Here is a 23,063-nt window from a genome sequence, read left to right as displayed (position 1 = left end):
AGCCTGCTTCCAAATTTTGCTTTAAAGCGGTCACAAATTTTTTTTGCTTCCTATGGACGCTGTTGAATTTCTCCAGCACTCTTGTGCATTGCACTCGGCCCCCGCATCAGTAGGTTTTCTTGCTTGACTATTCGACCAGCTCACTTCTGCATTCCCACCCAGAAGATTTTCTCCTCCTCTCTTCAAAGGGAGTTCTACGAGAGTCTCTCTCACTGCTCCCCCTCTGTTATTCCCATTGCGCACAAGCTCCAAGACCACGTAATTGCCCATAAGCTTTCCAGCACAGTGGGCTTCCAGTGGATGCTGTGTGACCTGCTGAGATTCTCTGGCACCTTTGCGCATTGCAATTTTACAACTCTCGTCCATTGTCCTCAATTCCCCAGAACCCAAGTTAATGTGTTGAGAACGCATCTGGTCACTCATTCCAACTATGGGAACTGCATTATGAATTAATTATTCTTTGTAAATCAACACTGGTTGACTGTTACCCAGTCTAAATCTCAGAAAATGATACAATAGCGCCCTCTGCTGCTTTGTGCAATAAAATACTAAAAGATTCAACAGGATCATAGAACCATATAAGGCTGCAGCACAGAAAACGGGTCATTCGGCCCTTCTAGTCTGTGCTGACCACTATTTCGCAAGTACTACTGACCTGCTCCCACTCCATAACCCGCTAAACCTCTCCCATCCATGTATCTATCTATCTATATTTACCCCACTGGTGATAATTTACCAATAATATTACTTTGTGCCAATTTGTGTGTCAAACTCAAGCCATGCAACAGACACAGTTTTCTGTGTAATATTTGAAGTTATCCATTTGAACGTGCAAAGGGGGGAAAAATGCCAGAAATCCATGTCTGATGATTTTTAATTAATTTGTGCAAAAAAAAATTGATAGATATTTTTCCTTATAATTTGAAGAAATCCAGGTGCATCAAGGCAGGATGGGATCATGGTAGATGAGCAGGCACAGATTAAAGGCGATTTTCAACTGGTGGCCATGGCTACACCTGCTGCCATCTCTTGGGCCTTGCGTGGACTGCAAGCTCCTCTGAGGTTAGTCATGCTGCCTACCAGCAAAACGTATCAAGGGCCAGAATCACCACGATGGATGGTGTTGGCCCAGCAGATGCCACCAGGACAGCAGCTCATGACCAACTGTCAGCCTTTTTTTTTACAGCCCTTTGTGGAATGAAAGGGAAGTGAGAGGGCCAAGGAGAGACAAGTTGCCACACTGTCGTGTGTGTCCACAGCCTTGCGCATTGCCAAACTGAGGCCACCCGCAATTTGGAGGAACACCTTTTATTCTGTCTCCCCAGCTTCCAACCAGATAGCATGAGATAGACGTCTCCAATTTCTGTTAACCCATACCCCATCTCTCTCTCTTGCTAGTCTCCTTTCCTCCAGTTCCCCATCTTTTTCCTTCTCCTATAAGAGAGCTAACCTCAATCCTCTCCTCATCACCTTAGCTTTTTTCTACTAGCCTCCAACCTGTATCCATCTATCTACCTCTTATCTGTAAGTCTGTGCTTCTCCTCCTCACCCCCCATCACCCCTCTCCCCCCCCCTGCCTAGCCTCTCCTCCTTCCCATCCCACAACCTTTTAATTCAGGCATCTGCTTGCTTTTTCCTTATTCCCAATGTAACCAACATTTTGGGCCTGGGCCCTTCACCCTTTGCTGTCGTGACCTGACGAGTTTCTCCAGCACACTTGTGTATTGCAACCTGGTGCCCTGATGGCTAAAGGCATCAAAATTCTGGAGGCTCATGGAAAGTCACAAGAGCACAAAGATGGGGCAAACTTCTTGGAGGAGCATCTGGTCAGCAGAGATCTCAGGAATTGGGGTGGGAAAAATATTGAGGGATCTGAGGACAAGAGTGAAAATTTCAAAACTGAAGAAACAGTGGGACCGGGGCTCAAATGGACAACAGGCATGGATGGAATGTGTGAACAGAAACAGATCAAGTTAGCATTTGGGAAACAAAGCTCTGGGTGACTGTTTATGGTGGCCAGGACACACATGGCACTCAATCTTGTTCATTACAAGCATTGTGAAGGTTTTCAGCAGGTTATTGTGACAGGGACGCCAAGCTGCATGAGACAGGGGTGGAACAGAAAGAAACAACGCTCCATGTCAAAGAAGTTGACCAGGTGGTGGTGGAAGATCCCAGGATGGGATGGTGCCAATGAACATTACTGAGAATTTGTAGCCAGAAGTCAAGCCAACAATTTTGGTGTTGAACAGGAGGAAATTTCAACTCATCCAATTTTGGGAAGTTCTACATGGAGTACAGAGGCCTTTGGTAATTATCAGCAGGTACGTAAAACCAGTCATCATTTTGCCATATATGGGGCCTTTAGCTTTTGGAGTTCCACATTGATCTTGTTCCATACCACATACTTCATTGAACTATTTTCCACCAGATTCAGCAGACTTAATAGTTTACCTTGGGTTTCATTTGATGGCCATCCCTTCACACTTGTTTCAATGTCAGAGGTAAGATTTCTCCTCCCTCCCCCCCCCCCACACACACACAGAATGGTGGGTGCCTGGAATGCATTGCCAGGGGTGGTGGTGGAGATTGGAGCAATAGGGACATTCATAAGACTCTTGGATAGGTACGTGGATGCAAGTAAAATAGAGGGGTGATGGGTGTGAGGGAAGGAAGTGTGAAATTGTTGAGGAGTAGGTTTATAGAGATTGGCAACACATTGTGGCCTGTACTGTGCTACATTCTATGCCCTGTGAAATAAAGAACTGTGAATTTCTCCTTCCTTTCAAGTCTAATATGGATCTCAATCATGTTATGTTCAATTTCCCATCATGTACCTTCCCTTCAGAATAATTATTCTTCACTCATCACTAATGTACACTGATGTATCCAATAACACAAAAATTGGAATATTGCATTTTTATAGAAAAAGAAATAAAAAGAAATAGTGTGGTTGGCGTAATGGTTGGTGCAACGCCTTTACAGCACCAGCGATCAGATCCAGGGTTCAAATCCCGTACTGTCTGTAAGGAGCTTGTACATTCTCCCCATGTCTGCATGGGTTTTCCCCAGGGGCTCCAGTTTCCTCCCACCATTCAAAATGTACCAGGGATGTAGGTTAATTGGGTAAAAATTGGGCGGCATGGACTGGTGGCCAAAATGGCCTGTTACTGTGCTGTATGTTAAAAAATTTATCAAAAATGTAAAAAAAAATGCCCCACACTTATATGCCCAAAGCTGCTTAACACCCCAAACTCCAAGCCAAATTGTTCACTTATCACCCCCATCCTTTTGCCCTATCTCCATCTCCACTCCAGAGTGTAACCTACCTTTGGGAGCCAGGCAGCTCCCAAATGCACTGACAGCATTGCCCCTCTGGTTAATCCATGAGGCTTTGTCATCTACTTGCAACTAGGCCCAACCAAGGTTCTGTCCCTGGACTATCATCATAGTCTTCTGACTTCTAAATCTGCAGAGTCATTGAAATATTTAAAAATTATGTACAAGTTGTGATTTGGCTTGAAACCCATTTTACAAGTCAAGTTTATTGTCATCTGATTGTACAAGTACAACCTGATGAAACAGTGTTCTCTGGTTCTCGGTGCAGAAACATGCAGACATAACACACATACAAACAAATAAATTATATGCAGGACAAGTATTATATCTATAAAAATAAATAAAGTCATTACCCGAGTTCCATTCTTATCAACCAGTCTGATCTCGAAATGGATGTTAAGTCAGACGTATGTTAGCATGGCATTTAGTCCCCACGTTATCAGTCCCATGTTATCAGTCCCCACACTGATCCTACTGCCCAACACTCTCCCAACAGCCCACTATCAGTCCCCACACTGATCCCACTGCCCTGCGCTCTCTCGATAGCCCACCATCAGTCCCCACACTGATCCTACTGCCCTGCACTCTTCCAACACCCACTATCAGACGCCACACTGATAACACTGCCCTGCGCTCTCCTGACCTCCCGCTATCAGTCCCCACACTGATCCCCTGCCTTGTGTTCTCACAACAGCCCGCTGTACCTGTACAGCATTCTTTTATCCTGAGAAAAGAGAGATATGCTATGATGTACACAATGCCAGGACGTCATCTGACAGTTACTGTCAGATGCACACAGCCATTAACACTGGTGGACGTACAACCAAGCTTAATTTTTATATTTACATATATTTTTTCTTTATTTTTTAAAAATTTATACCTTTTTCTCAGTCATATGTGCAGATGGTCTTAAATGGGGGAGAGGCTGCAAATAAATATTGTTTTGTACAAATGAGAGTCTCGGATGGTTACTATCATACCACGGAAAACATCAGCATTAAACAAAATCAAACCCAACCAAGGATGGTGCGGTTAGGGTAGCAGTTAGCACAGTGGGTCTCAACCATTTTCTTTTCACTCACATACCACTTTAAGTAATCCTTATGCCATCAGTGGCAAGGTATTGCTGAAGGTGGGATGTGAGTGGGAAGGGAAGGTTGAGAATCACTGCTCTAGACCCAATTGTTACTGAAATATTTTGCTTGAGAAAAAAATGTCATTGGCCCTTTTCCTTTGGAGTTCTGAAAACATGCACATAACGAGTCAATGAGGTACGATTAAAACCGTGGTTTTCAAAACTTTTTCTTTCCACCCACATACCACCTTAAGCAATCCTTTACTAATCATAGAGCACCTATGGCATAGGGAATATTAAAGTGGTATGTGAGTAGAAAGAAAAAGATTGAGAACCACTGGGTAAGTGCAACACTGTTACAGCACCACAGATTGGGACCAGCGTTCGAATCCCATGCCGTCTATAAGGAGTTTGTACGTTGTTCCCCGTCTCTGCGTTGGTTTTCCCCGGGGGCTCTGGTTTCCTCCCACCGTTCAAAATGTACCAGGGATTGTAGGTGAATTGGGTGTAATCGGACGACATGGACTCATGGGCTGAAAGGACTTGTATGTCTAAATTTTTTTTTAATAATTTTTTTTTTAATTTTTAAAAACGTGATAAACTGTGAACTGAGGGTTCAAGTGATCATATTCAACAATTTCAGAATTATTCCCAAATGCACATGTTTTATCCATTATTGCAAATTTTACACTGGAATTTTGACAATGCTTTCCTTTCATTTTTCAATACAAAATGGTTATCTGGGCATGAGTAAGCTCTTTGTGCTTATGACGTGAAGAATAAAGGGAAAATCAAAGACTATGAAAATTTCCCAGTTACAGGAACATGAAATTCATAGCATTTCAAAGCATCTCCTATCCACATTAAAATTCTTGTCTACATCAAAGCAGTTTCTTGTTTGAAAAAGTGCTTTAGAATGAATTATCAGTTTCTTAGCAATAGGGAAAGATATAGGCAGTTCCATTAATCAAAAGAGTCAAATTCTATGTCTATGAATCACTGTCCATTAACACCTTTTCACTCGGGCATCTTCGTCATCAATATATTTTTCTTAATTCCTCACCAATTAATTTCCTACTTTGAATCTTGATAGTCAGAGAACATGCAGCTATTTCTATTTAAACCCTAGCTACTAAAAGGTAACCAATTAAATTATACCCATTCTTAGGGGCAGCTTGGCTGGCGTAATGCCTTTACAGCACCGGTAATCAGAACCGGGGTTTGAATTTGAATCCTGCGCTGTCTGTATGGAGTTTGTATGTTCTCCCCATGTCTGAGCGGGTTTTCCCTGGGTGCTCCGGTTTCCTCCCACCATTCGAAACATACCGGGGGTGTAGATTAATTGGGTGTAAATTGAACGGCATGGACTCATGGGTCAAAATGACCTGTTACCATGGTGTACATCTAAATTTGTTGATTTCAACTCTGGAGGATTGGATTTTGATTCAGCATCACTGACCACTGCCACGTCAACTACTTAATAGAAATGGACCAGATGGTCCAGAGATGGAAACACACCTGAACCTGAGTAGATTCAGAGGGTGGAATACAAGGTCCTCATCGAGCCCCCTAGCTCCATCAATGTCACTACTGCAAGGTTATTGACCCACCATGCAGGCAAAATTGTTGAGAAGCAGCCATCAAGGGAACCACTGGACAGAAGAACTCTTCCTTTCCCTCTGTATTTAAACACAGCAGATGCAGCGAGTTGGCCTGCGCAACTCCAACAAGATCAGGGAAATACAACTCAAAGCAGAAAGGTGACACACGTCTTACTGCCTAACTTGACCCACTTGCAATCCATCCAAATCAGGGCAGCTTAGTGGATGAAAGTCGTCCAAGCTAGATAATCTCGATTTTTGCACTACAATTCATTGCTTGTCATCTTTAAAGGCACGCAAATCATGATCCTTTACCATGATGTGCCTTTTATAAATATGACGTACTTGGGTTGCAAAATACAAAATAAGGGTTCAAGAACAAATGTTGCATCATTAACAAATTGATAAACTTGGCTGAAATTGATGTGGTGGATTGATCCGAGATAAAAATAGGATTGGAATTGGCAGGCTGAGATCGACTTGCAACAGTTTGATGCCAAACATGAAAATGCAATTTCATGGCATCTATACAGTCTCAAAGCGAACATTAATTCTGCAGTTGAAGGTTCAGGGCAGCTCTGGAATTTTGAAATAGGAGGGCAATTGAAATGTTCAAGGCAAATCGTACAGTGAATGCACAGACATGCTGGAGAAACTCAGCAGGTCATGAACCATCCATCAGGAGGAGGAGTAATCAATGTTTCGAGCTTGAGCTCCTGGTCAAGGTGTAAGAACCTCCCCCTCTCCCTCCCCTCACCCAACTTTATTCGGGCATCGGCCTTTTTTGCTCATACATTAAAAAGGGGCCCAGTCCCGAAATGTTGGTTATCATTCCTTCCTTTGGATGCTGAGTTTCCCCACCACGTTTGTGTATTGCATTCAACCCCAGCACCTGCAGACTTTCTTGTTCAAAATCATACAGTGATACAAGAGGTTACGAGGGAAATGGGAGACAGTGGCATTAAAGCAAGATGACAAAATGTTATCGAAAGCATGATCATAATGACAGAAAATGGCAGAAGGATTAAAACTTTACCTAGAACCGACAGTCCAAGGCTACCTATGTTCCTCTCTCCTCTGTCGGGCGGATTGTTCACCAAACACTGGTATGTCCCTGTGTCTGACAGTTGAGTATTATTAATGAAGATGGAAGCACTCGTGCTGGGCATGGTGACAACAAATTCCACACGGGAATTAAACTGGCTGGCCCCGCTGATTACCTGGCCTCCCTGGTAAAAAATGACCTGCGACAGAATAAAGCAGAAAGAAAAAACTCATTTAATCTATTTCAAGTCTGCATCAATTAAAAAAAAGTACACGCATCATCACATACATTGACTAAAATTTAATTTTACCAGACATACGGAAATCATTGTCCGTCCACATACAGCTATGTTGATTTCTGCAGTACAACAGCCTGATCATGTTCATTTGCACCTCAATTAATTTTTGAATTTGCTCATTTGAATACTTTCTGAATTTTAAAAATTCTGCATGTTGGACAGTGAAAGATCTCCAATTCAAATGTGTTCCGAACAAATGGCATCTCCAATAAAGATAAACCTGGATTGTGAACACCAATCTTGAGTTTTGATGTAGCAGATTAATTTCTTTTACATATTTGTAAATAATTTATAAGTAATTCTCAAAGAATCACTTCCTTCAGGAAAGCATGCAGTCACTGTGACTGTAGTTTCTCTCATGCTTTTGTGTATGGCACTATAGTCACGGTGTCTGTTGACCTGTGGAGTTTCTCCAGTACCTTTGTGCCTTGCAATCCTTTCGTGATTTTCCTGGACCAGGGTTTCTCTCGGAGTTGATAAACGCATCAAATTTGGTCAATTACCATTGTTGGCCCCCTTCACCCCCAGGCGGCCCCCAAACAAGTGACATTGCATAAAGCATTGATTATAAAAACACACCGAAATGCAGGAGGAGCTCAGCCAGTCTTTCGGCATCCACAGAAGACAAAGATAATATCGCCGACGGTCTAGGCCTGAGCCCTTTTCTAAGCCCTCCTTTCCTTGAAGATAATTCGGCCATGTATCTTTATCTCCTATGGACGCTGAAAGACCATCTGAGTTCCTCCAGCGTTTTAGTGTGTTTTTACTACAGACATTTGCGGTTCACTAAAGCGCTGATGGGCTCGTAAAGTTCTATACAAGTCGCTTATTCAGCAATGGTCTCACTGTTGGCATAAAGCACTTGGCTTTCGGCTGCTTTTTGTGCTACATGTAGTTGTAGTATCGGCATCAGCATGTTCCCTCAGCTGTAAATCTGAGACTGTTCTGGAGACTGTTCCCTCAGCTTGCATGGCTACTCACCTTTACATCATTTCTGCTGGACTTGAACTTCCTGTATGATTACTTGAACAACAATGCGCCACTATACCCTGTCAGTATTATTTGAGCCCTTCCAGGGCATCATAAAGCTCAGTACAAATGCCTCAAACCCCAACCGTGAAAATCCGTGATTGGGAACACAATTCATTAAAGTGAAAAAAAAAGATGTTCTGACTTTCGACTTGTTTGGACTATGGGGGCTTAGAGTGGACATCTTCTGCATTCAATTTACTTTTAGAGCAAGGTCAATTTTTTTCAGTTAAAATTCAACAAACAGTGTGGATTTTTGTAAAGAGAATACTCAGCACAGAGTTATTATAAACACAGTTGGGGGCTATTCAGTCCCCTATGTTGATTCTCTAAAAGCAATCAGTAGGTCTTTATCCTAATCGCTTCTGTTGGGATCATTAACTATTGCCACTTCCATCACCTGCTTGGGTGCCCCTCCAGGCCCATGACTATCCTTTTCCATAAAAGGTTCTTCCTTGCACTCCCCACATCCTTTGCCCAAATCTTTAAATCAGAGTCCCTTGAAGGGCTCAGGCCTGAAACGTTCGTGATACATCTTCACCTCCTATGTACACTGCGTGATGTGCTGAGCTCCTCCAGCATATTTGCGTTTTTATTTAAATCAGAGTTGCGCTGGTCTTTGTATCATTTGTATGGAAACTGGCTTTCTTTTATCTTCTTGAACTACTGAATACCTCTTTCAAATTTCCCCTCAACCTCTTTTACTCCAGCAACAGCCCTGACTTCTCCAATCAATCCCTGCTAAAATCCTTAATTCCTGGAGAGTGGGGGTGGGGGATTTAGGGGAGCAGGTGAGAGGGGGGAGGGGGGAGAAATAACCCAGACCGGTCAAAGTACTCACACCAGGCTGGAGACTGAACTGGGATGCAGGAGGGTGCCGGGGGCACCAAAGGCTTCCCGATCATGTCGGAGGTTCGGATCTGGAGCTGGCGTGGCCGATGGTTTGGACTGGACCCTGCGCAGCCACAGAGGCTGCGGGAGCGCTGGAGGCGAATCCACAGGCACTCGGTGACTCTGGGGGGTGGGTCCTCTTTTGCTTCCCTCTCTCTCTCTGAATGTAAGAGGCACCGTCTGCCTTACAGCAGACTGAAGCCAATTTTGTGTAATATCACACCTATTTTATTACATGCCCATAAAGGAATCTTGAAACAGACCATAAGGCTGTGCTAAACCATTGTACGTAAATATTTATCTGTCTGGGCACACCCATTGACCGACTGTACCTGTGGCCCCTCCCACAGGCTCCTGTATAAAGATCACTGTTCCACAGCCCCCACCCCAGTACCGGACAGGTGAGAAGCATGGATGTGCCTTTGTTCTACCACGAATAAAAACCTATCAGTTTGCTCAACTTCAATCTATTGGAGTCATTGATGGGGCATCAATTTTATTCACTTAATTTTTTTTTATATAATGGAGCAGGTCCTGAAGTCAGGGAAGCTGGAAATCGACCCACAATCACCTGCGGCATCCACCAACTTTGAACTCTGGCTATGCTGTTTCGAGGCATTCCTGCAGGCATCATCAGCCATCGTGCGGTCAGAGGCTGACAAATACAGGTACTACACTCCCGAGTTGGCCCCCTGATGATTAGTGATGCCACGTCGTATCAGGAGGCCATAGACGATCTAAAGGGCCAGGACCTACGAAAGGTTAATGAAGTCTACGCCAGACATGGCAGCTCATGGCAGCCTGCAGTGACCCGAAGAGTCGAACGCTAATACCTCCGGGCCCTGTGAATCCTCGGAAGGGCCTGCAAATGTACAGCCATGACTGTCACTGAGTACACGGAGGACCTGATCGGGGATGTTTATGTTACAGGGATCAGGTCGAATTACATCCGTCAAAGACTTTTAGAGCAAGGGGAGCTCAGCCTGCGGACTGTAGGCCCTCCAGAATATGGAGGCGTACTCAACTGAAAATGCAGCCACGTAGTTGCCCCGGGTCCCGCCATCTTGGGATGTGCTGCCACCCTCTTGCCCTGCTAGCGATCCAACCTCAGAGTACACCCAATGTGCTACTTCTGTGATCTGAGCAAGCGTCTGAGCCAACAATGCCCAGAAAAGACACGGTCTGCTCCAGCTGCGGAAAGAAGGGACACTCTGCAAAGGTGTGTAGATCCAAACCACTTCCCAGCAGCGCTGCATGCGGATCGTGGGGACTACCATCTTTGGCATCCAGCAGCATCGCGTGCAGGTCATGGGGGCTGCTATCTTGGGCACCGCCATCTTCCAGATCAACACACGATCTCTCCACCTCAGCATCAAGCAAAGATCCAATTCTGGCCTCCATCACACTCAACCAGGACAGCCTGTAGCAGCTCGCCAGGTCAGTGATGAACATTTAGGTAAACAGCCATGTGACGAGTTGTCTGTTCAATAGTGGGACCACAGAGAGCTTCATTGACACCAACAGGGTGCGGTGCTACTCCCTCGTGGTAAGCCCAGTAAATCAATACATCTCCTTGGCCTCAAAGTCACATATAGTGGATGTCTGCTGCTATGACGTAGTGACTGATAATGCAGGGCACGGACTATAAAGACTTTCAACTTTTGGTGATGACACAGCTCTGTGCTGCCGTGCTACTGGGACTGGATTTTCAATGTCACCTTAAAAGTGGGATGATGGAGTATGATGGACTCCATCCACCCCTCACTGTCTGTAACCAGCAGTTTTCAAATCACCCATTGTACTCCACCCACCCTTCAGCCACCCACCCTCCCTCCAATGCACACAGCCAGCAACCCAGATGTTCATCGCACACAATCTGTGCACTCTCCACGCTCAAAATCACCCCTCCACCGCTGTTCACCAATCTCACCCCCGACTGTAAACCCATCACCACTAAAAGTAGATGGTTCAGTGCTGGGGACAGGGCTTTTATTTGGGCAGAGATGCAGCGGCTACTCAACGAGGGGATCATTGAGACTAGCTCCAGCCCTTGCAGAGCACAAGTGGTGGTGGTGAGGAATGGGGAGAAGAACAGGATGGTCATTGACTACAGTCAGATCATTGATATGTACATACAATTAGGCACGTACACCCTCCCGTTTATCCGATATGGTTAACCAAATTGCACAGTGTCGGGTCTTCTCTACCACCAACCTGAAATCCGCACATCATCAGCTCCCTATCCACCAATTTACTGGGTTTGAGACAGGAGGGTCTCTACCACTTCCTGCGGGTCCCTTTCTGCTTCACCAAAGGAGTCTCAGTCTTCTAGCAGGAGGTGGACTACATGGTAGATCAGTATGAGCTCCAGGCCTCATTCCCATTTCTTGACAATGACACCATCTGCGGCCATAGCCTGCAGGATCATGACGCCAGCCTTCAAAAATTCCTCCAAACTACCAAGCTCCTCAATCTCACATAAAATAAGGCCAAGTGCATATTTTGCACAATCCACCTTGCCATCCTTGGCTGTGTCATTGATAACAGAATCATTTGTCCAGACCCTGACTGTATGCACCCATTCCTGGAACTTCCCCCACAGCCTTAAGGCCTTGTAAAGGTGTCAGGGCATCTTCTCTTCATATGCCCAGTGGGTCCCCAACTACACAAACAAGGCCCGCCCCCTCGTAAATTCCACCTCTTTCCCTCTGACGCCAGAGGCCCGTGCAGCCTTCAGCCGCATCAAGGCAGATATTGTCAAGGTCATAATGCACGCTGTAGATAAATTCACCCCATTCCACGTGGAGAGCAATGCGTCAGTCTTCATTTTGGCAGATACCCTTAATCAGATGGGCCCTCTGTCGAGAAAGAGGCCCAAGCCATTGTGCAGTGCAGTCCTGGAGACACTATCTGATTTACCCTGCTAACTGACCAATGTGCAGTTGTGTTCATGTTCAATTTACCAGCAGTGGGGTAAAGAACAACAAGATATTGAGGTACAGAATTGATCTGTCCACCTACAATTATGATATCCTGTACTGGTCCAGAAAACTCAATGACCACCTGTGTCAGCATACAGATTGAGCGCTTACAAGCTCATCACAATGATCTCTGCCACCCAGAGTCACCAGGTTCTCCCACTTTGTTAAAGCCCGCAACCTGCCGTACTCCATTGAAGAGATCAGGTCAATGACCAAACACTGCCATGTCTGCACAGAGTGTAAACCACACTTATACTCGGCAGACAGCGCAGATGATAAAGGCCACCTGCCCCTTTGAATGCCTTGAGTATCGACTTCACAAGACCACTGCCCTGCTCGGACCACAATGTGTGCTTCTGATGAGCACTCACGTTTTCTGTTTGCCATCCCCTGCCATGACATGACAGTGCCACAGTCACCAAGGCCCTGTGCAGTCATTTCACTCTATTTGGCTTCCCCAGCTATATTCATAGCGACTGGGGGTCCTCTTTCATGAGCGACGAGCTGCACCAGTCTCTGCTAGCCATAGGCATTGCCACAGCAGGACCACCAGCTACAACCCCCGGGGGAACGGACAGGTGGAAAGGGAGAACACTATGATCTGGAAGGCCATCCTTCTAGCTCTGCGGTCTAGGGGCCTTCCAGTCTGCCGCTGGCAAGAGGTCCTCCAATCCATCAGGTCTCTCTTATGGACTGCCACCAATGCCATACCACAGGAAATCTGCGACAGGTACCATGCTGCTGGTCCCCAGGGCCAGTCCTACTCCAGAAGGATGTGCAGAGTCATAGGTCCAACCCTCTGGTCAATAGGGTCCACCTCCTCCATGCCAACCCCCAATATGCCTCTGTGGTGTACCCCAATGAGCATGAGGACACTGTCTATGTTAGGGATATGACCCTCAGGGGCTCTGGAGACCTCCACTGATCACTCCATAACCCCCCCCCCCACCCCTCACCTATGATGCAGCAGAGCCGTGGCACATTACCTCACCCTCAACAGAGGAAATGCCAGATTCATCGCCACATACCCACCAGCCCAACACCGATGACTGCACACAGGCGCCCCAGATTGCCCAGGACCCCATCGCTGCACCGCAGTTGCAGCCAGTATTGGACGGTCACAGTGTGTGTGTGTATATATATATATATATATATATAGACCGCCTGAAAGACTTAATCTGTAACTGTATCATCACCACTTCATCCTGCTGTACTCTCTTTGAAAACCAAAGGGTGAATGTGGTAAAACACTGTGTGTATGTATATATATATATATATATATATTAATCTGTTTGGGCACACCAATTGGTCGACTGTACCTGTGGCCCCTCCCATGGCTCCTGAATATAGGTGACTGTTCCACAGCCCCCTCCACAGTGCCAGACAGTTGAGCAGCGTGAACGTGCCTTTGTTCTGTAGCCTATCAATTTGCTCTACTTCAGTCTATTGGAAACATTGTTGGTGCATCAAAGGCCCACTGGTGTATGCTGTATTTCCCTCGAGTACTAGTTTTTAAATAGAGGACGTTCTTGGCTCATTTTAAGACAATCTTCATAACGTATGATACCCAATCTCTTTCTGCATACTGCAGCATTTGTAAAGTGAAAAGCAATGGCTGTGTGTGTATCAGTGATATCACTTATCAAACATGCCTGAGACATTTCAAGGGGTTGAAAGCAGATATTTGGTGAAAAGTACGAGGTAACAAATGAATATATTATTGATGCAGATACAGTCTTACAGCAATCAGTTGAACTAGACTTTACCAGACTGGACATTTTAAAATAAAAGTCCATTGCACTCAAGGGAGCTGCCAGTCCTTCTGTTGAAAACAATAGGATCTCTGGTGCATAACGAGGCAAAATGCATTATAATTACTTTAAGATTCCTATTAGCATGACAGGCATGCATCAGCATATATATGCCACATTCAATAATAGCAACACATGACTTTCAATCCCAATTAATTACCAATGTTTCGATTTATACTTTCCTCAATTCTTCCTCCTAAATGCCCATTTCCTTTAATTTAAACTCTATTCATCCAGAATAGTCAAGATAGAAAGCTTCATCGTTTTGAATCTCCAGCAGATAAGACATGTCGAGTTGAAAAAGAGAACACTATTAAATTTATTCTCCTATCAATGTGAAGATGAGCTGTTCTGCTTTGCCCACTCACGGCCAAGGCTGTTAATTCATGTAAACTAATGAACAGCCTTTCAAGAACTCATACTAATAAGCCAGATAATTCCAATAAAGCAACACTCTTGTTAAACGATCATCAAAACTGAAGCATCACTAATTTGAAGGAGCCTTATACACAAACATTGAAAGGGCAGCATGGCTGGCATAGCGGTTAGCACAACGCCTTTGCAGTGCCAGCAATTGGGACCGGAGTTCGAATCCCACACTCTCTTTAAGGAGTTTGTACATTCTCCCCGTGTCAGTGTGGGTTTTCCCCGGGGGCTCTGGTTTCCTGCCACCCTTCAAAGCGTACCAGATTTGTAGGATAATTGGGTGTAAATTGGGCAGCATGGACTCATGGGCTGAAATGGCCGGTTCCCGTGCTGTATGTCTAAATTTTAAAAATTGAGTTAACATGCAAGTATAGTATGCAACTAGGAAAATAAATGTTCAGTTTTATTGCCAGGCGGTTTCTGGACAAGAGTTAGGGTATCTTACCAAACATATATAGAGCCACAGTGAGACCACATCAGAAATACACAAAGCAATCTCTGTATAGTCTATTATCTTGCACCTCAATTCTTCCTCCAGATAAGTTTTTGAAAACTGTATCCCCCTCCATTCTCCAAGCTCTGTGAAAAGTCGCTGATGTGAAACATTAACAGAGAGTGTCAACATCTCCAAGATCTGTCCTGAATCCTCCATGTCGATGCAATCATAAAGGAGGAGGTACAGTATGCCATCTAAGACTCTTGTCAACTTCCACAGGTGTACAGTGTAGAGCATTCTGACTGGTTGCATCACTGATCACTCCATAACCCCAGAGGGTGGTTAACAACTGTAGAGCTCATCGAAAGAATCAAAGACTTGTTGATCCAAACCAAGGCTTTGATTCTTTCGACGAGCTCTACAATTTTATTAGCAAAAGACAGGAGCTCTTCACAGGTGGCGGACCAGTCTGGAATGAACCGACCTGGCTAGGGACACAACCCTTTAAGGCCCAGACAATAGGCGTGGCTTACAGCCAATCGCTGTAAGCACAGTCTAGATACAGTAACTATATACACTATGTACATTGGTGATAGATCTGTACTATCACAACAACATCACAGGCACCAGACTCCACACCATCGAGGAGATCTACAAGAAGCAGTGTCTTAAGACAGCAGCCTCTATCCTCAAAGCCCCCCAACACCCAGGCCATACCCTCTTCACTCTGCTATCATTGGGGGAAAAAGATTCAGGAGCCTAAAGACGAGCACTCAATGGCACAAGGACAGCTTCTCCCCCTCTGCCATCAGATTCCTGAATGATCAATGAACCAAAGACACAAAGACACTGCCTTACTTTTACTTTTTGTGCACTATTTTTTGTAAGGTGGTTTATATGAATGTCTGCACCGTGTGATGCTGCCGCAAAACAACGAATACTGTGACTTGATCATGGCAATAAATTCTGATTCTGATATCCACAGATACTTGCTTGAGTTCCTGCAGCATTTTATGCTCTTTTATCCCCCACCCCCAGAAATATCATGAACGAGTCCGTATTTCCCAAGGAAGGAAAGATGTATAGGTGCTTGTAATAGAGGAAATGCAATGAATGTTCACCACGCCGATTCCTGGGATGTTATCATGAGATTAATGCCAAGATAGTTGCCAGGAGCTGCAGGGCCTTCTCCTCCTAGTTTTCCTAAGATGGTTTGACACAGAATTATTTTGAAGTTGGTTCTAATTTACCAGTGACATGACAGAAAAAATGGTGACCACACATGAAATAATATAGCTATCCTAGGATGCTTGGTAGCAAAAAGGTCAGAAAACCAAATTATGAAGTACATGGCGAGGCATACTGCATGATGTGCAGAACGCATTAAGCACTGAAGAGATCCAACCCACAGCAGGTTTGACATGAGCCCTCTGTTCAGACTGGATCGTGTGCCAAGAGATCATGGATGTGGGGGGGTGTGGGGGGGTGGTGGAGAGAACATACTGCTTGCCGTTAAAGCAGAGATGGATTCAGAATTTATGCAAAAGACCATTCAGAATAGCAGCTGAAGAGATGGGGTTGAAATAGCATCTTTTGAAGAGTTACTACTCTTCGTAGGAAATTGCATTATCAACAGTTGGGAAGTGCAGCTCTTTTTTAAAGAAATGCCGAGCCAAGAATGGCAGCCAGTGACTAGTGGGGCCACAGTTGCTAACAATATATATCAATGACTTAGATGTGGGAATAGATAGCAATACCTCAAAATTTGCAGACGACACAAAGTTGGGTAGCGGGGTTGGCTGTGTTGAGGATGCTAGGAAGATGCAGAGTCATTTGGACAAGTTAGGCAAGTGGGCCAGGATGTGGCAGATGCAATATAATGTGGATAAATATGAAGTCATCCACTTTGGAGTTAAGAACAGGAAAGAGGACTATTATCTAAATGGTATCTGTTTAGGAAAAGGGGAGATGCAGAGAGACTTAGGTTTTGCTGTGCATCAGTCATTGAAAGTGGCAGGCGGGGAGGAGGATCATAGCAAGAGGATTTGAGTACAGGAGTACAGAGATCCTGCTACAGCTGTACAGGGCCTTGATGAGACCACATGTGGAGTACTTTGTGCAGTTTTGGTCTCTTAATATTTGAGGAAGGACAACCTCACCAGGAGGGAGTGCAGAGAAGATTCACTAGAATAATACCAGGACTTGCATATGAAGAAAGGTTGGATAGACTAGGCTTGTATTCTCTGGAACTTAGAAGAATATAAAATTCTTAAGGGTTGAGACAGACGAGATGCAGGTAGGTTGTTTCCAATGCTGGGAAAAACCAGAACCAGGGGTAACAGTTTAAGGATAAGGAGGAAGTTTTTTAGAACTGATATGAGGAAATATTTCTTCTCTCAGAGGGTGGTGGATCTGTGTAATTCTTTGCCACAGGAAATAGTTGAGCCCAGTTCCTTGTCAATATTTAAGAGTAGGTTAGATTTGGCCCTTGCGCCAAGGGGATTAAGGGGTATGGGGAGAAGGCAGGAACTGAGAACTGATCAGCCAATGAACATATTGAATGGTGGTGTAGGCTTAAAGGGCCAAATAGCCTACTCCTGCACCTATTTTTCTATGTTTCTAAGAATTAACAAGTCAAAGTAGTTTTGTCTGTCATTAATATAGATAAGAATGAATTTACTTGGATATGTGGATAGCCAGAATAAGATCTCCTCCTCGACAAATCTGTGCACTTTATATCTGCAATAAAAGCCAACAAGAGTGGCACAGCTGGCATAGAGGTTACAGCACCAATGATAGGGAACACCCTTTGAATCCCATGCTATCTGGAGGGAGTTTGTACATTATCCCCGTGTCTGCGTGGGTTTTTCCTGGGGACACCGGTTTCCTCCCATTGATCGAAACGTATTAGGGGTTGGAGGTTAATTGGGTGTAATTGGACGCCACGGGCTTGTGAGCCATGTCTAATTTATTTAATTTTAAGAGCTCCCTCAGCGTCCATTTGACCACCTAAGCAACCTTTCAACCAGCATTTACATTACTATGACTGGCATATTTTAATATACAGGCAAATCTTTTAAGATGAAACCACTTCATCACCCTATCACCACAATCTGTGCGTTTAAAGATCTACCAAGGTCGCACATGAAACAAGCCCTTAGGTGAGAATGTCCCTGGTGTTTAAGTGAAGCCAACAGACATGAAGAAACAATGCATGAAGATTACTTAAATAAATAGTATAAGCTGTTGTTAATTAGAACAGTATTCTTAAAACCGCATCTTATTCAATTTGGACCAGTAATTTTGGACTCCTTCCGCACTCAGAGAAATTACCAAGTATTGCTTATTATTTTTCTCTCCCTTTCATTGACCCACTCTCTGGATCCAAGCACTTCATTCATTAACCCAATCTTGCACAATGCACCCCGTTCGTTGATCCACTCTATGACACAATGCACCCCTTTAAATGACCCACTCTCTGACACCATGCACCCCTTTCATTGACACACTCTCTGACACAATGCACCCCTTTCATTGACCCACTCTCTGACATCATGCACCCCTTTCAATGACCCACTCTATGGCACAATGCACCCCTTGAATGACCCATTCTCTGGCACCATGCACCCATTACATTGACCCACTCTCTGGCACCATGCACCCCTTTCATTGACCCACTCTCTGGCACCATGCACCCCTTTCAATGACCCACACTCGGGCACAATGCACCCCTTTCATTGACCCACTCTCTGACACCCTGCTCCCCTTTCATTGACCCACTCTCTGACACCCTGCTCCCCTTTCATTGACCCATTCTCTGGCACCATGCACCCCTTACATTGACCCACTCTCTGACACCATGCACCCCTTTCAATGACCCACTCTCGGGCACAATGCAACCCTTTCATTGACCCACTCCCTGACACCATGCACCCCTTTCATTGACCCACTATCTGACACCCTGCTCCCCTTTCATTGACCCACTCTCTGACACTATGCAACCCTTTCATTGACCCACTCTCTGACACCATGCACCCCTTTCAATGACACACTCTCTGACATCATGGACCCGTTTCAATGACCCAATCTCTGGCACAATGCACCCCTTTCAATGACCCACTCTCTGGCACAATGCACCCCTTTCAATGACAATCTCTCTGGCACAATGCACCCCTTTCAATGACCCACTCTCTGGCACAATGCAACCCTTTCAAGGACCCACACTCTGGCACAATGCACCCCTTTCATTGACCCACTCTCTAGCACAATGCACGCCTTTCATTGACCCATTCTCTGACACCATGCACCCCTTTCAATGAACCAATCTCTTGCACAATGCACCCCTTTCATTGACCCACTCTCTGGCACAATGCACCCCTTTCAATGACCCACTCTCTGGCACCATGCACCCCTTTCATTGACCCACTCTCTCGCACCATGCACCCCTTTTATTGACCCACTCTGACACCATGCACGCCTTTCATTGACCCACTCTATGGCACCATGCACCCCTTTCATTGACCCACTCTATAGTAAAATGCACCCATTTTGTTGATCCACTCTATGGTACCATGCACCCCTTTCATTGACCCACTCACTGGCACAATGCAACCCCTTCATTGACCACTCTCTGGCACAATGCCCCCCTTTCAATGACCCACTCTCTGCACAATGCACCCCTTTCATTGACCCACTCTCTGGCACCATGAACCTCTTTCAATGACCAACTCTCTGGCACAATGCACCCCTTTCATTGACCCACTCTCTGACATCATGCACCCCTTGCATTGACCCACTCTCTGGCACAATGCACCCCTTTCATTGACCCATTCTCTGACACCATGCACCCCTTTCAATGAACCAATCTCTTGCACAATGCACCCCTATCATTGACCCACTCTCTGGCACAATGCACCCCTTTCAATGTCACACTCTCTGGCACCATGCACCCCTTTCATTGACCCACTCTCTGGCACCAGGCACCCCTTTCAATGACCCACTCTCTGGCACAATGCACCCCTTTCAATGACCCACTCTCTGGCACAATGCACTCCTTTCATTGACCCACTCTCTGGGAAAACGCACTCCTTTCATTGACCCACTATCTGGCACCATGCACCCCCTTCAAACACCCACTGTCTGGCACAGTGCACCCCTTTCAATGACACACTGGCTGGCAAAATGCACCCCTTTCATTGACCCACTCTCTGGCACCATGCACCCCTATCAATGACCCACCCTCTGGCACAATGCACCCCGTTCAATGACCCACTCTCTGGCACAATGCACTCTTTTCATTGACTCACTCTCTGGGACAATGCTTCCCTTTCATTGACCCACTCTCTGGCACCATGCACCCCTTTCAATGACCCACTCTCTGGCACAATGCACCCCTTTCATTGACCCACTCACTGGCACCATGCACCCCTTTTATTGACCCACTCTGACACCATGCACGCCTTTCATTGACCCACTCTATGGCACCATGCACCCCTTTCATTGACCCACTCTCTGGCACAATGCACCACTTTCAATGACCCACTCTCTGGCACAATGCACCCCTTTCAATGACCCACTCTCTGGCACAATGCACCCCTCTCAATGACCCACTCTCCGGCACAATGCACCCCTTTCAATGACCCACTCTCTGGCACAACGCACCCCTTTCAATGACCCACTCTCTGGCACAATGCACCCCTTTCATTGACCCACTCTCTGGCACAATGCACCCCTTCAATGACAACTCTGTGGCACAATGCACCCCTTTCAATGACCCACTCTGTGGCACAATGCCCCCCTTTCATTGACCAAGTCTCTGGCACAATGTACCCCTTTCAATGACCCACTCTCTGTCACAATGCACCCCTTTCAATGACCCACTCTCTGGCACAATGCACCCCTTTCAATGACCCACTCTCTGGCACAATGCACCCCTTTCATTGACCCACTCTCTGGCACAATGCACCCCTTTCAATGACCCACTCTCTGGCACCATGCACCCCTTTCATTGACCCACTCTCTCGCACCATGCACCCCTTTTATTGACCCACTCTGACACCATGCACGCCTTTCATTGACCCACTCTATTGCACCATGCACCCCTTTCATTCACCCACTCTATGGTAAAATGCACCCATTTCGTTGATCCACTCTATGGTACCATGCACCCCTTTCATTGACCCACTCACTGGCACAATGCAACCCTTTCATTGACCACTCTCTGGCACAATGCCCCCCTTTCAATGACCCACTCTCTGCACAATGCACCCCTTTCATTGACCCACTCTCTGGCACCATGCTCCTCTTTCAATGACCAACTCTCTGGCACAATGCACCCCTTTCATTGACCCACTCTCTGACATCATGCACCCCTTGCATTGACCCACTCTCTGGCACAATGCACCCCTTTCATTGACCCATTCTCTGACACCATGCACCCCTTTCAATGAACCAATCTCTTGCACAATGCACCCCTATCATTGACCCACTCTCTGGCACAATGCACCCCTTTCATTGACCCACTCTCTGGCACCAGGCACCCCTTTCAATGACCCACTCTCTGGCACAATGCACCCCTTTCAATGACCCACTCACTGGCACAATGCACTCCTTTCATTGACCCACACTCTGGGAAAACGCACTCCTTTCATTGACCCACTATCTGGCACCATGCACCCCTTTCAATGACCCACTGTCTGGCACAATGCACCCCTTTCAATGACGCACTGGCTGGCAAAATGCACCCCTTTCATTGACCCACTCTCTGGCACCATGCACCCCTATCAATGACCCACCCTCTGGCACAATGCACCCCGTTCAATGACCCACTCTCTGGCACAATGCACTCCTTTCATTGACTCACTCTCTGGGACAATGCTCCCCTTTCATTGACCCACTCTCTGGCACCATGCACCCCTTTCAATGACCCACTCTCTGGCACAATGCACCCCTTTCATTGACCCACTCACTGGCACCATGCACCCCTTTTATTGACCCACTCTGACACCATGCACGCCTTTCATTGACCCACTCTATGGCACCATGCACCCCTTTCATTGACCCACTCTCTGGCACAATGCACCCCTTTCAATGACCCACTCTCTGGCACAATGCACCCCTTTCAATAACCCACTCTCTGGCACAATGCACCCCTCTCAATGACCCACTCTCTGGCACAATGCACCCCTTTCAATGACCCACTCTCTGGCACAATGCACCCCTTTCAATGACCCACTCTCTGGCACAATGCACCCCTTTCATTGACCCACTCTCTGGCACAATGCACCCCTTCAATGACAACTCTGTGGCACAATGCACCCCTTTCAATGACCCACTCTGTGGCACAATGCCCCCCTTTCATTGACCAACTCTCTGGCACAATGTACCCCTTTCAATGACCACTCTCTGTCACAATGCACCCCTTTCAATGACCCACTCTCTGGCACAATACACCCCTTTCAATGACCCACTCTCTGGCACAATGCACCCCTTTCATTGACCCACTCTCTGGCACAATGCACCCCTTTCAATTACCCACTCTCTGGCACCATGCACCCCTTTCATTGACCCACTCTCTCGCACCATGCACCCCTTTTATTGACCCACTCTGACACCATGCACGCCTTTCATTGACCCACTCTATGGCACCATGCACCCCTTTCATTGACCCACTCTATGGTAAAATGCACCCATTTCGTTGATCCACTCTATGGTAACATGCACCCCTTTCATTGACCCACTCACTGGCACAATGCAACCCTTTCATTGACCACTCTCTGGCACAATGCCCCCCTTTCAATGACCCACTCTCTGCACAATGCACCCCTTTCATTGACCCACTCTCTGGCACCATGCACCTCTTTCAATGACCAACTCTCTGGCACAATGCACCCCTTTCATTGACCCACTCTCTGACATCATGCACCCCTTGCATTGACCCACTCTCTGGCACAATGCACCCCTTTCATTGAGTCATTCTCTGACACCATGCACCCCTTTCAATGAACCAATCTCTTGCACAATGCACCCCTATCATTGACCCACTTTCTGGCACAATGCACCCCTTTCAATGTCCCACTCTCTGGCACCATGCACCCCTTTCATTGACCCACTCTCTGGCACCAGGCACCCC

General features: G+C 46.1%; 1 protein-coding gene across 5 annotated transcripts in view; it reads right to left on the bottom strand.

The window, feature by feature from the left end:
• Positions 1-23,063, bottom strand: part of igsf11 (immunoglobulin superfamily member 11) — a 268,270-nt gene that overhangs the window by 47,929 nt on the left and 197,278 nt on the right. For all 5 annotated transcript variants that reach the window (XM_069890201.1, XM_069890204.1, XM_069890205.1 and 2 more), the window contains exon 3: positions 7,052-7,259. In XM_069890201.1, coding sequence (XP_069746302.1) covers positions 7,052-7,259 — 208 coding nt within the window. The remainder of the gene's footprint in view (positions 1-7,051; positions 7,260-23,063) is intronic.

Source organism: Narcine bancroftii, chromosome 7 (genome assembly GCF_036971445.1).
Source record: "Narcine bancroftii isolate sNarBan1 chromosome 7, sNarBan1.hap1, whole genome shotgun sequence".
In the NCBI taxonomy this organism is placed as follows: Eukaryota; Metazoa; Chordata; class Chondrichthyes; order Torpediniformes; family Narcinidae; genus Narcine; species Narcine bancroftii.
Note: the sequence above shows the minus strand (reverse complement) of the source record. Positions and strands in the feature narration are given on the sequence as shown.